The 12,350-nt window shown below is 44.9% G+C and overlaps 2 protein-coding genes and 1 long non-coding RNA gene across 10 annotated transcripts in view; 2 read left to right on the top strand and 1 right to left on the bottom strand.

Moving 5' to 3' along the window:
• LOC142560182 (microtubule-associated serine/threonine-protein kinase 2-like) overlaps positions 1-3,787 on the bottom strand; it is a 47,773-nt gene extending 43,986 nt beyond the window's left edge. For 4 of the 5 annotated variants that reach the window (XM_075672085.1, XM_075672087.1, XM_075672086.1 and 1 more), the window contains exons 1-2: positions 2,547-3,787; positions 1,468-1,520 (exon numbers count right to left, since the gene is read on the bottom strand). In XM_075672085.1, the coding sequence (XP_075528200.1) occupies positions 1,468-1,520; positions 2,547-2,856 (363 nt within the window). In that variant the 5' untranslated portion in view covers positions 2,857-3,787. The remainder of the gene's footprint in view (positions 1-1,467; positions 1,521-2,546) is intronic. The other variant, XM_075672088.1, reaches the window with a different exon arrangement.
• LOC142560183 (uncharacterized) overlaps positions 1-5,212 on the top strand; it is a 58,609-nt gene extending 53,397 nt beyond the window's left edge. For all 4 annotated transcript variants that reach the window (XR_012823313.1, XR_012823312.1, XR_012823314.1 and 1 more), the window contains one exon: positions 5,047-5,212. This is a non-coding gene — a long non-coding RNA (uncharacterized LOC142560183). The remainder of the gene's footprint in view (positions 1-5,046) is intronic.
• A 3,099-nt stretch (positions 5,213-8,311) lies between these two features.
• LOC142560180 (isochorismatase domain-containing protein 2-like) lies at positions 8,312-11,594 on the top strand. The gene is made up of 3 exons (XM_075672083.1): positions 8,312-8,529; positions 9,179-9,428; positions 10,725-11,594. The coding sequence occupies exons 1-3, from the start codon at positions 8,334-8,336 to the stop codon at positions 10,906-10,908; spliced, it is 630 nt and encodes a 209-aa protein (XP_075528198.1). The 5' UTR covers positions 8,312-8,333; the 3' UTR covers positions 10,909-11,594.
• Positions 11,595-12,350: the final 756 nt, after the last annotated feature.

Raw genomic sequence — 12,350 nt, 5'->3', positions numbered from 1 at the left:
GAATTACTTTTTTATTTATTTATACTAAATACCCATAAAGGCCCTCACGGCTGAGGGCCTTTAGAGGGGGGCGGGCGGTACAGGCAATAGATAAAGAATACAATACACCACAAATTCATTGAAAAAAAACATTTGCACACACCATGTGACATTCGAATATAAGTACCAAATACTGTTAATTCCGACAAGCACAAAGAAAAGAAGAAGTAACATGAACAAGGCGGTAGTCAAAAATGCCAATTATACATCTTCTAAACAGCATAAAATGAAATGAAACAAGGTGTACATTATATAAGAAATACAAAGTAAAAAGAAATAGTTCAAACATGAGATAATATATGCATCATGTTAAGCAGTAGTTAAGGCAGACAATAGATTGCAAGACTTGTCGAGATTAGTGGCAGTATATCAACACGTGGAGACAGAGCATTCCAGTTAGTTATGGTGCGTGGTAAGAAAGAATCTGCGTAGTTAAATGTGCGACATGACAAGCGCTGAACCTTAAACGGACGGTCGCGTCGGTCAAGTATGGAAGAAGGCAAACGAAAAAAAATCATTATGAAGTGTTGAGCGGTGATACAGCTTATGAAAAAGTTATATTACACCTTGCACTACCCCCCCCCCCCCTATTTTCACCGAATTTCGACTTGGTGTTTAGTACAGTTGCTTCGTGATTCTGGGAAACATTGCGAATAACGGCAATATGACACTCTGGAAAACTTGAGGAAGTTAATTAAAAAAAAAAGACTAATGTATCGTTCGATACTCACAACATGCTTCCCACTTAAGCGGAATCTAATCAACGTGTCTCGCATCGTTTACCGAGAAGACCGGGAAAGCCAACTTCAGGCCTCGTGTAACGTATGAAAGCACCTAATTTAACCTCCGCATTTGAAACTTTCGATACGCGTCACCAATATAACACAACCCCTCCCCCCCCCCGCCCTCATTTCCTTGAAATATGAAATCGCTGCCGTTTTTAGTCCTTTTATGTATGCTTGGAAACTTTGTAAGCTTTTCGTAACGCATCCTAACAGGCCGAAGACGAGGCTTTAGACATGTTAATTTAACGCCTAATCTATGCCTTCATATCACCCACCTTCATTTCCACAACCTAACTTCGTGAGTGATCGTTTCCTTTTCTTTCCTTTTTTTTTCTTTAGGAAACCGTGATAACATGCACATGGCGTTTTTTTGAGCGCATCTGGTTGCACCGACACCTTCGCTGTAAGAATGTTCGTGACGGGGATGCAGACAGAAGGAACAACGCCACGCCCCACTTTGTTTTTCGAATTTCCCCCAGGCGCCACCCAACAGACGTGGCGGACTGAACTGTTTACCACGCGCTGCCACGTTCCTTTTTCATAAAGATGGCGGCATTTAACTATCAAATGCTTGACACGTGGCAAGCGCGCTTACAGTGAAGGCAGAGTGCGAATGGAGCTAACGCCACTTGAGGAGGCTCACCCTCGGAAACAGCGTCGTGATTGTCTTTGCGGCCTGCTTGCCTTTTTCGACGACTGAAAAGGAGCAACGAGAGAACATCCGTTACACGCTTATCGTCCGCAAAAGAAGTGCTCGGATGTTTAGTGAATCTACAAGAAAAAAGGTAGATAAAATAAATCGTCGTGGTTGACGCACGCAGCGTCCACGAAGTCAGCCGTCGAGTAGCATAGCCTTCCTCGCATGGCAGAGCGACCGGGCAGCAGCTTGGCTGCCGGCTTACTAACTGCCAGTCAGATCACAAGTTCGCGCGCAATCAAGGCAGCGGCAGGCACATGTGAGGGCAAGGGTGATGGCTGATAAGCCCGGCACAAGAAAGTCATGTGCGGCGTTACCGCCGTTCTGCACCAATATAAAATATTTAAAAAATGGAGGATTGAAATCTGTAATGCCGAGACTCAAGTTACATGTCGAGGAAAATTAAAGCAACGCGTTCCCCTGTATGTACAGTCAACAGCAAAAGTTTGCGGGATGCGCGAGTGCGTGGCAAAGCGACCCTCCTCCCCTTCTAGCGGTGAACCCCTGGTGTCGAGACCGACGCCGGCACGCATGCATAGAGTTTTTCTCTATGACGCATGAGCGTCCCTCCGATATTGCAAGCGTGCATGTTTCCGCGATTCCTCCTTGCGCGCCGGCGATATCCGAACGTAGCCGCGAGGTAGCCCTCTTGCGATATGCGCCGTGGCGGCTTCGACGGGAGAACTTCGTTTATATAACGGAAATCAATTGTCCCCCCATTTTCGTCTTGCCTGCCACGCTCTTCTGTGGTAGAACGCACCGTTCGTAAAAAGAAAGAAACAACGAAGACTGACCGCGAGAAGGTGCAGCCCAGAAAAAAAAAAAAGACTTGTTGCGTTCGTCACCGGGTCAGACCCATGCGTCAGCGCTCGTGACTCGACAAAAAGCGACCGTCGTGGCGCCCGCAAGTTCACGCTTCTAAGCACGTTTCAAACAGTTTCGCCCGTCGAAGCCGCCACAGCGCATATCGCAAGAGGGCTACATTCGGATATCTCCGGGCGCGCAAGGAAGAGATGTAGACTTACGTGACTTCTCTGCCATAGCATGCGACGCCGGGATGTCCCAGAAGACGTCGAGGAAACACCGGGTCTCGCTTCTGTCTTCACCGAACTCGAATAAATGTGAAAGACAAAAACAAGACAAATACAAAAAAGAAAGACGGAGAGCTCGAGATCGACTGCTAGTATGCAGGGGAGGCACCGGTCGGAAGGAATGGCCGGGAGCAAATGCAGCCGCCAGCGTTCGGTTTTCTTCTTCTTTCGGCGATGCCCCGTCACCGCAGAGAAAGAAATTCTGTCGCGCTGATCGGAGAAAGACGAAAGAACGAGCGCGCATGACGAAAGGAAACACGCGAGCACGCGGCAGGTTTACAGCCAGGCTTGTAGCCTCGTTCCCAAAGGGGAAGAATCGATGTGGTCAAATTCTAAAGACGAAGTGGGCAGCTGTTCACTGTCGGCCGGATTCGATCTTATCGCAAGATAACGACAACTATCCTTCTTGCAAGGTGCCGGAGTGTTTAAAAAAAAAAAAGAGACGAGATGGCAGCGTCGAAGGTTGCCCCCCTATTGGCCCGGACGTTATGCATGGTTCGGAATCTTGGCTTGGTGACTCGATTTCAAGTTCTCGAGCGTTTCCTACCGAATACACGTAACGTACCGGGAGGACATGTAGGAACGCTGAAAGGGGCGATTTATACTTGTGGGAGAGCTTGTAGCCAGTTTCTGTCTCGCTTTTGTGGTCGTGAATTGCGAGTCTGTGTGTTGTCTGAAGCGTTAGCTTACACCACACACCATCCCATAACCCCCTATTGTAATGCCCTTTGGTGAATGCAGGTATCGAAATTAATTTATCCTAACGTTGGGCTGTCCTAAATAAAAAGCTATAATTAAAAAGTTTTGGAGTTTTACGTGCCAAATCACGATCTGAATTTGAGGCAAGACGTAGTGGGACACTATGGAATAATTTTGACCAACTGGCTTTCATCAACGCGCTCCTGAACCTGTATAGTTGCCCACGAGCGTTTTTGCATTTCGCCCCCATCGAGACGCGGCCGCCGCCGCCGGGATTCGATCCTGCGACCTCAAAACGCTTTAAGTTTGGAGGTCGCGAATGTCTGTTCCGTTTCGCAGTTCGGAATAGAATTACGCGAGCTGCTTCACCACAACAACGTACCGCCCGATACATGGCCGGTTTTCCCCACAGCGGGTTGTGCCATTTCACAGAGTAGCAACCAACCAAGAACAACTGTTACCGCAGTGTAGATCCGTCCTAGCAGTGGCGTAGCAACAGGGGGGGCCGGGGGGCCGTGGGCCCCGGGTGCAAGGGGCCCATTAAGGGGGTGTCATACACGTCTGAAGACACCCCTCTTTCCGCCGGCTACACCCGGGGAGGGGGGTGACAGAAGACCTATGGGCCCCGGGTGCCAGACGACCTAGCTACGCCACTGCGTCCTAGTGTCAGCAAATGAATGTGCAGAGCTCGTGAATTCAAACGCGAACAAATTCGAAACTGCTACAACGAATCGTTTCCTCTCCAGATTCACCTGCATTCTTTTTCTTTAAACAGCGGTTAAATTCAGACTCCAAAACGTACACTTGGAACGTACTACTTCGTGCCTATTGAAACTGCCTACCGAGCGATTAATGGCTAAAATTCCACGTAATTACTCGTAGCAGGCATTCGTTCATGTTCGCGTTTCAATTTATAAGCACTGTACAACCGTGAGCAAAAGTATACGGACCACAGGGTCGCCGAAAAACAAAAACATAATTTCTTTGTGATTAACACGCATAAGCTGAAATTGACCAGTACACTGGAAATTTCACAATGCAAAGTTCGGACTGCAGTCTTCAATTTCGAGTTAGATTCACAGGCAGAGAAGAAGATATGCTTTATCGCGGAATCCCTGGTTCGTATACTTTTGCTCACGAGCTGGACCCAAGTTTCTTGTACTTGAGCTATACAACACGTACTTAATTTTTTTTTTTAATAGGCGCCAGTATTTCCTACGGCATAAACTACAACACGCATGCAGTTAGTGCCTCCTGTGTGACCCGACCTATACAAGTGCTTTCGACTTTTCTACAAGACACTTTTCCCAACCAGATACTCACGCCGTGTGTTTTGTGTGCGTAGTGGATCTTGTCACATGTCGCGCGCGCGCATGCTTTCATTTATCACATCCCCTTCATCTAGAATATCATGCTGGGCCTGCTACCATGTACGCATAGATATCCAGCCTCCATTAGAGGGTGTCTCTTTTTCACCGTCGCTGTCGTTCTACGCATGTCCCCGTTGGCTGTACGTCATTGGTTACCTAAATACACAGATGCTCGTTAATGTATACTTAAATACTCAACAACACCTAAACACACGTTTTGTATGCCGAAATTCCAATATGCATTGTGGCAAATGCGCTAAATAATAAAAAAAAGAACTGTTTTAAAGCTGCCTAATTACTCATATGAAGTGGTTTCTCTCGCCTGTTAAGGTCTTGCTTACGGACTGAACTTTTTTTTTCTCCAGTGGGCCTGTCCTGCGACCCAGCGCCACCGAGTATGCCGCGAACGTCCAGCGCTGCAGTTTCGATCCATACATGACATTGAGCCCGCAATCAAGCATGGCATTCGATTATCACCACATTGTCATGACGCGTCAATTGAAGGAAGTGCGAAAGTTCAAATAAAGTAAGGCAACGCGAGTGGTGTTCAACCTGTGGCTTTCCTTCATGAAAAATTGAAGCTCTAGCCAAATGCGACACGACACCATTCTACGTTATGGTATTAGTTTGAGTGACGAGAAGTTGGTTTCGCCTCAACAAAGACAGTCGGAGGAAGAGCAAAGATGTCGCCGTTGTGACACAAACCTCTGTAAATAGCGGTCGTGTAGTATCGTGTTTTGCCGTGCGCGTAGCGTAAAATTCACTTCGGGCGAAAGGGTACCACCGTGCCGAGGGCCTTCAGTAAGTAAGCGCTTTTCATAAATAAAGCGCGTGGTGACGGGATGCGCTAGACGAGAGCATTTCACAGAATATATGTATTGTTTTAAAAATTTTCAGCGTTTAGTGCGCACACAGTGATTGTACAACATTTAAGGACCGAATAATAATAATAATAATAATAATAATAATAATAATAATAATAATAATAATAATAATAATAATAATAATAATAATTTATTGATGACTTGAGTACAATATAATGCAAGAATCAGGGCCTGCCAAAGCCGCAGTGGGCTTGAACGGCAATGCCTTCGTACCTTAATCCTTAATCCGCCTTCATCCAGCTTGTTCTTATTTATACCAATCCACCCTAATTCACTTTATGCCACCTTAATACACCTTGCTCATTTGTACGAATAAAGTGTGCAGCTCTTATTATTCATCGCACGTCATCTGGATTGCGAGTGTTTTATTCTGTGAGAAACGGTCATTTAGTGGGTACTGTTAGTGCAGGAATTTCACTACACATCAATATTTCAGGACCGAATAGAGAGAAAATCCTCTTACTGACCGTACGTCGTCTGCACTGCGAGTGTTGTTTTCGCCGACCGCAGCCCCGATCGGCAGCTACAGTCACTGGAGTTTCTTCGCTTTCGCACCCGCCTTAACCATGGACAAATAAGCCCAGAAAAATGCTTTGCATTTGGGTGTTCGTCCAGCAGCAAAAGAAAGATCGCAAAAACTCCACTGCAGTTATCTAAATATCCGTAAACATACCCCCAAATTTCAGTTAGCCCGCCCCAAAATTTCAAGTTTGCTCACCCCTAAATTTCAAGTTGGACTTGAAATTTCGGAGTGGGCCAACATAAATTTAGGGGTGGGCCGCCCACCCCTAAATTTATGTTGGCCCACTCCGAAATTTCAAGTTAGCCCACCCATAAATTTAAGACGGGCCACCCCTAAACTTCAAGTGGGCCCACTCTCAAATTTCAACTTGGCCCACCTCCACATTCCAAGTTGGGCCCAGCCCCAAATTTCAACTTGGCCCGCCCCCAATTTTCAAGTTGGAAATTTCAAGTTGGCCCTCCCGTAAATTTCAAGTTGGCCCACTCGCAAATTTCAGTTGCCCCCCACCCCAAATTTCAACTGGCCGTTGTATACAGGGTGTTTCACGTAACTTGAACCAACGATTTAAAGAAATGGTTAACCGCACCTTGGCGAGACCAACGACATGGATTAGCATCACGTGGCGCTCCTCTCAAAATATCTTTTTACCTTCAGCTTATTTAATTAACAGAGATCAATTATTCAAAACTTTGCATATTCACCTTAGGGCCAAGTGTGCTTCGTTACGTTGTGAAGGACATTCAGAAACAACCGATCCAATTTTTTTAGGCGCTTAAAGAAAGCCCGCGAAATGTGAAATAAAACCACGTGACTGGTGAATTAAGGATGGTAGAAATAAGAGCGAAGTGGATTAAGTTGGAATCATGTGGATTAAGGCAGAATAAAGTAGATCAGGTTTGTACAAATTACAGGAATGTGGATTAGGGTTGGTCAAGGTGGATTCAAGTTGTTTAAGGTTGGCACAAATTACAATAAGGTGGATCAAAGTGGATTAAGGTTAGTACAAATTAGAGCAATGTGGATTAGGGTAGATTAAAGTGAAATAAGGTTGGCACAAATTAGAGCAAAGTGGATTATAAGGTGGTCCGAAGCACGTGCCAGATTTGGCAGCTAGTAGTCTAAAAATGGTAACAAAAGCTCCTGTTTAATGCGTTAGCATTCTTACGGTACTTCACGTACTTTGCGGGGGATTAAGTGTGTATATGTGTTTATTTATTTATTTATTTATTTATTTATTTATTTACAGCATACTGCAGGCCGTGTGGCCCAAGCAGGAGGGGCATGGTAACAAATAAAAGTACATGTATAAAAGGCAGAATTGCAGAAATATGAAATTCAAGAGATGAAACAATATAACACGAAACAGCAATGTTAGTTAAGAAATACTAATAATATGACTTTGAATTGATTCAGGTGAGTTCAGATGATGGAAAGGGATGAGGTTCCATTCTTCTATGGTTCGAGGAAAGAATGAAAACTTAGAGGTTTGTCCTGGCAACGTAAGGGGAGAGAGCGAGGGGGTGGGAATGACGGGTTTTCCTGGATGCGGAAAGTGTTATGTATGAACTAGGATCTAAAGAAAATTTACGGTTTATCAAGGAGTAGAGGAACTGCAGGCGCATTATTTTTCTCCTCGTTTGAAGGGTGTGAAAACCCTTCAAAGGGTGTTGTATGTATCTAACCGTTTTCCTGCCAACCTGGGTCACTGTGTACTCCATGGTTGAATGGTGAGAGCATCGGGCTGCTGTGCTGAGGGAACAGTGTTCAAAACCAACCGCTTGACCAACTTAGGTATGTGGTAATGTGTGTGAATGTGCCCCTCTTCAACGAACCTTTTACGTCGACATGGTCTATAGATGCGGGACTGGGTAGGTACCGCGGCTCGAAGGGTCTTGTAGTACTGGATATGTGCCACTCGGTCAATGCTCTTCTTCAACGAACCTCTTTGATGCCAACTTAGTAGAGCAGCAGGATTATGCATTTAGCCATATATGCATCCCGCTAGATTAATATGATATTGTTATCCGTCATTTTCTGTGCGAAATAGCAAGCTAAACCCCAATTTCTTTTTTATATCACGTTGGCTTAGGCCGACTGCCTGTTCAAATGTGCCGCCAGATTCGAAACTTCAGAAACACCGCTACACCTCCACCACCGGCGTACGACGCGTACGACGCATTCGATCACGTGAGCCGATCAGCGGCGAGAAAAGTTGCAGAGAGACAACTATGGTCTATAGACAACTATGGCGGCGCAAACAGTTGTGCGAAATGTGGGTCGCCTGTCGCCCCAAAAAACGGCGATATTCCTCTGCGACATGCAAGAGAAGTTTCGCAAGACCATACAGTACTTTCCGCAGATTGTGGCCGTCTCTCAACGGCTGCTGAAAGCCGGGCGCGCGCTTGACATGACTGTCATCGTCACCGAACAGTATCCGAAAGGTAGGCAGGCAGACGATGCGCGATCACCATTACCACCGGCAGGTGCCATCTCTTGCGCATTTAAATCGTGTTGCGAGCTGTTGGTGTTATTTAACCGCGTAGGCTATTCTCAAAACGCCTGATCACTGCTTTCGCATTACCAACGTGCCTGCATACAGGGTCGAGTGGTCAGCAAGCCGGTCATTGCCTTCGAGCGATAAGCGTCGTGCAGTCGAGGTCAAAATACTTCAAAGAAGGCCATCGAAATCTTGGTTAGCGTCGCTGCAGACGTTCAAGAACAATCATTCGACTTTGTCGGCACCTATCTGCGCGCCAAGAGTTCGATACGATATGAATTCTACTGCTCGCGTTAGGTTACACTCTCAACTAAAATATTATTGGCTTTTCATCCCCAATCCATCAGGCGGTATTTCTACTCTCATTGCGCCTATCATTTACGTTTCCGTCACTCTTTAATTCGGTGTCTACACAAGACGCAGAGCTTAGCCCCCCTCCACTATAGGTCTTGGCAACACTGCTGCTTTTTAATATCATTCACATTGTGCTTATCACTTACCTTTTCGTTGCTCCATAATTGTGTAGTCGTAGTAAAGTTCGTCCTTTGTCAGCTGGTTGCAAGGATGTTTCTTCCACTTCGCGCGACCCCTAGGTCTGGGCAACACCGTTCCGGAGCTGGGCCTTGCCGAGTTCCCGGACATCAAGCCAATCGAGAAGACCCAGTTCTCCATGATGACCGCTGAAGTAACCAAGACGATGCAGGAAAAAGGGCTCGACTCGGTTGTGCTGTGTGGGATTGAGGCACACGTGTGCGTCCAGAACACAGCCCTGGCGCTGCTAGAGCGAGGCTTCAATGTGCACATCGCCGTTGATGCCTGCTCTTCGCGCACCATGGTCGACAGGTGGGTGTGCAGGTTTGAATTCAGAGTCGTCAGACGCTCGAACCGTTAGGAAAGTGGGCGAAGCATAATCCAAGGCAAAGCTAATGCATTGCATACAATTGAACCTCGATGCAACGAGAATGATCGAATATGTGAAGCAAATGTAAAACGTTTTTCATTGTTGTCAGTGTAACATGAATATATGCTTATAATGAATATTGCATGTAACGAAGGTATCTTCGTGTCGCACGCATAATGAGGTTCAACTGAACTATATACGGGTGAACATGTGCACAAGGTGTAATTTCACGCTTTCCATCAATTGGATGCAATTTCAATTATGGGGTTTTGCATGCCAAGACCGTTGTCCGATTATGAGGCATGCCGTAGTGGAGGACTCCGGAAATTTCGACCACCTGGGGTTTTTAATGTGCACCTAAATCCAAGTACACGGGTGTTTTCACATTTCGCCCTCATCGAAATGTGGCCGCCGTGGCTGGGATTTGATCCCGCGACCTCATGCTCAGCAGCCCAACACCATAGCCACTGAGCAACCACGGCAGGTGCCAATCGAATGCAAATACTAAGCACTGTGTTTTTTATATGCACGTGATGACCAAAGTGGGAGACGTGCTTAGATTTAATGCAAATGAAAGATCATCACTAAAGTTACTTTCTCTTGTAACCCAAGAAAAAATTGGGAGGGTACCTAAAAATTAAGAAAAATTTAGTACATTATAAGGTACACTGTCTGCAGTTGCAACTTGTTTGAACAGGCTACAATTACCAATTGTCACAGTTTGAGTTGTCATGAGTTGACTATGCAACACTAAGCAGTTGTTGCAAACAAACTGAGAAGCTGTTGCTCGTTTTAGCTGCCCAATGCATTGATGCCATAGTGCAATGTTGCTGTGAAGCAAAGTCTCCCTGAGATCTAAATTTTTTTAAAGGCACAAAAAAAAAGGACACATTGAAAATGTTAACTTGATTGTTTAGCACATTAACTTTTCTTCGGGATCATTTATTTGCACCAAGCCTTATGGTGTTACAGAACCCATGCTCAGCATAACTAAGGAAACTAAGTTACATTGTACGCAAATAGTTTTTCAATTCTGGCTTGCATTAAGTGGTTTTGATTGGTGTAATAAACTTAGCAGTTTCCCAATTGTCCAGTAGACTAACATGCTGTCTACCAACCACGCATCAGACTGATATGATGAGCATAGTAAATAAAACAATGCCTATACAGTTCATCTGTACCAGGAGACGTTTGTCCGCAGCCGTCACCATCTTGTTTTCGGTGCCGTTTGTCACCAGATTCTTCGGCTTTGAACGTATGAAAGCGAGTGGAGCTTGGCTGACCACAAGCGAGAGTGTCATCCTCAGTTTGCTCGGCGGCTCATCGCACCCAAAGTTCAAGGAAGTCCAGAAGCTCATCATGGAGTCGGCTCCCGACAGTGGCCTGCTTGGATTTGCTCAGAAGCAGACGAGTGCCTTATAAGAAGGAAACCACTCGACACATTAATTTTGTACTGCCTACATCCTTCACTGCATTTATAGGAGCCGGAAGTGTGGTCCATTCTACAAGGATAGTATACTAGCGTAGTTCTCTTGTTTTTACTTAGCCAATGTTAAATTGGCAGCATGAGTGGACATTTTTGGCGTTTTTCAATCTCGAAAATGGGTGGCTACGTGTCTCGATATTGGAACTGGTAACATGCTCCCAATGACATCTCCATGTTGAAAAAAGTATGTGCATGGTTGGGGAAACACCAATCGCTATTACCATCAGTGATATGCTGTTGATGAGAACAGCTATGTAAATTTCATAAGTAGTTATTGCTCTTTGCAGGGTGCTACACAATACACACGAGATGTCCCCGAGAAATAAATATGCGAGCCATGACAGCCTATTTTGTTGCATGCTAGAGATTCTTAACCTCAGCAAAGGGGCCATTGGTGATCCATGTAAAAAAAAAGTATTAAATCAGCAAATACAAATGAAAGCCTCTGTCACATTAATTTGCTTTTCGCGCTGACTCAGGCTTTTTTATGAAATGTGCACAGTTTGGATAGGCCTAGACCTAGAGTAATGTACATTTTGTGGGCCTTTTCGAGCTTGTGTTGTTGAACAAGTTGCTTGTGTATATTGAAATAAGCAATAAAGCTGGAATATTTTGCACAATACAGATTTGGTACATGTGTTCAAAGTAACTGCAGTCCAGTTAACCATTGAAAATGGCACGTTTTGCTGTTGCCGTAGTATATCAATGCTTTTAAATAGAAATCTGGGAAGCAATATAGATCTAATGATAACTTTACCTTGGGCACTTCAATCTGAATACATGGGAGCGAATAAATCATTTTATGCATCATTCACTAAAGCAAGTTTGGTTGGTTGTTGCATTTGTGAGAAAAAGAAATGAAGTGCAACTAACTATAAGGGCTTGACTACCGATTTGCTTAAATTGCTTAAAATTGTGGCGAAAAGCATAAGGTCTATGGGTTTGTAACTCCGCAATGAAAAATGCACGCGATGTTTGCTTCATTCAGCTGTGTGTAGCTGTTTTAGTTGTCCCGACTAAATTTAGTGGTCTTGCTAGTGTTGAGTAAAAGTACAAAAATGATAAAAGAAAAATAAAGGCTGTTAGTGAGGCATCGGTTCATAAGCGTTTGATAACTCCTGGGCACTGGAAGTGGACATTGTACAACCTGCTTAAAAGCACACCGTCCTCAGGCATGTTGTAAACTGTACAGTAAGCTCTGAAGAATAAAACTGCGGCATTCGCTGACAGCAGAGTTTTAGAATAAAGGACTTGAGCAGCTTGTGTACAAAAATGTTTGCGTTCCCTATTCTAAAAATCTATAGTGGAACCGATTACCTACAGTGTCAGTTCACTTCGAGTTAATTTGCCCTTATTCTGATATGTAAGCCGATTAGCC

The sequence above is a fragment of the Dermacentor variabilis genome, chromosome 10, assembly GCF_050947875.1.
Source record: "Dermacentor variabilis isolate Ectoservices chromosome 10, ASM5094787v1, whole genome shotgun sequence".
NCBI classification, from domain to species: domain Eukaryota; kingdom Metazoa; phylum Arthropoda; class Arachnida; order Ixodida; family Ixodidae; genus Dermacentor; species Dermacentor variabilis.
This window is presented reverse-complemented; position numbering and strand designations above follow the sequence as displayed.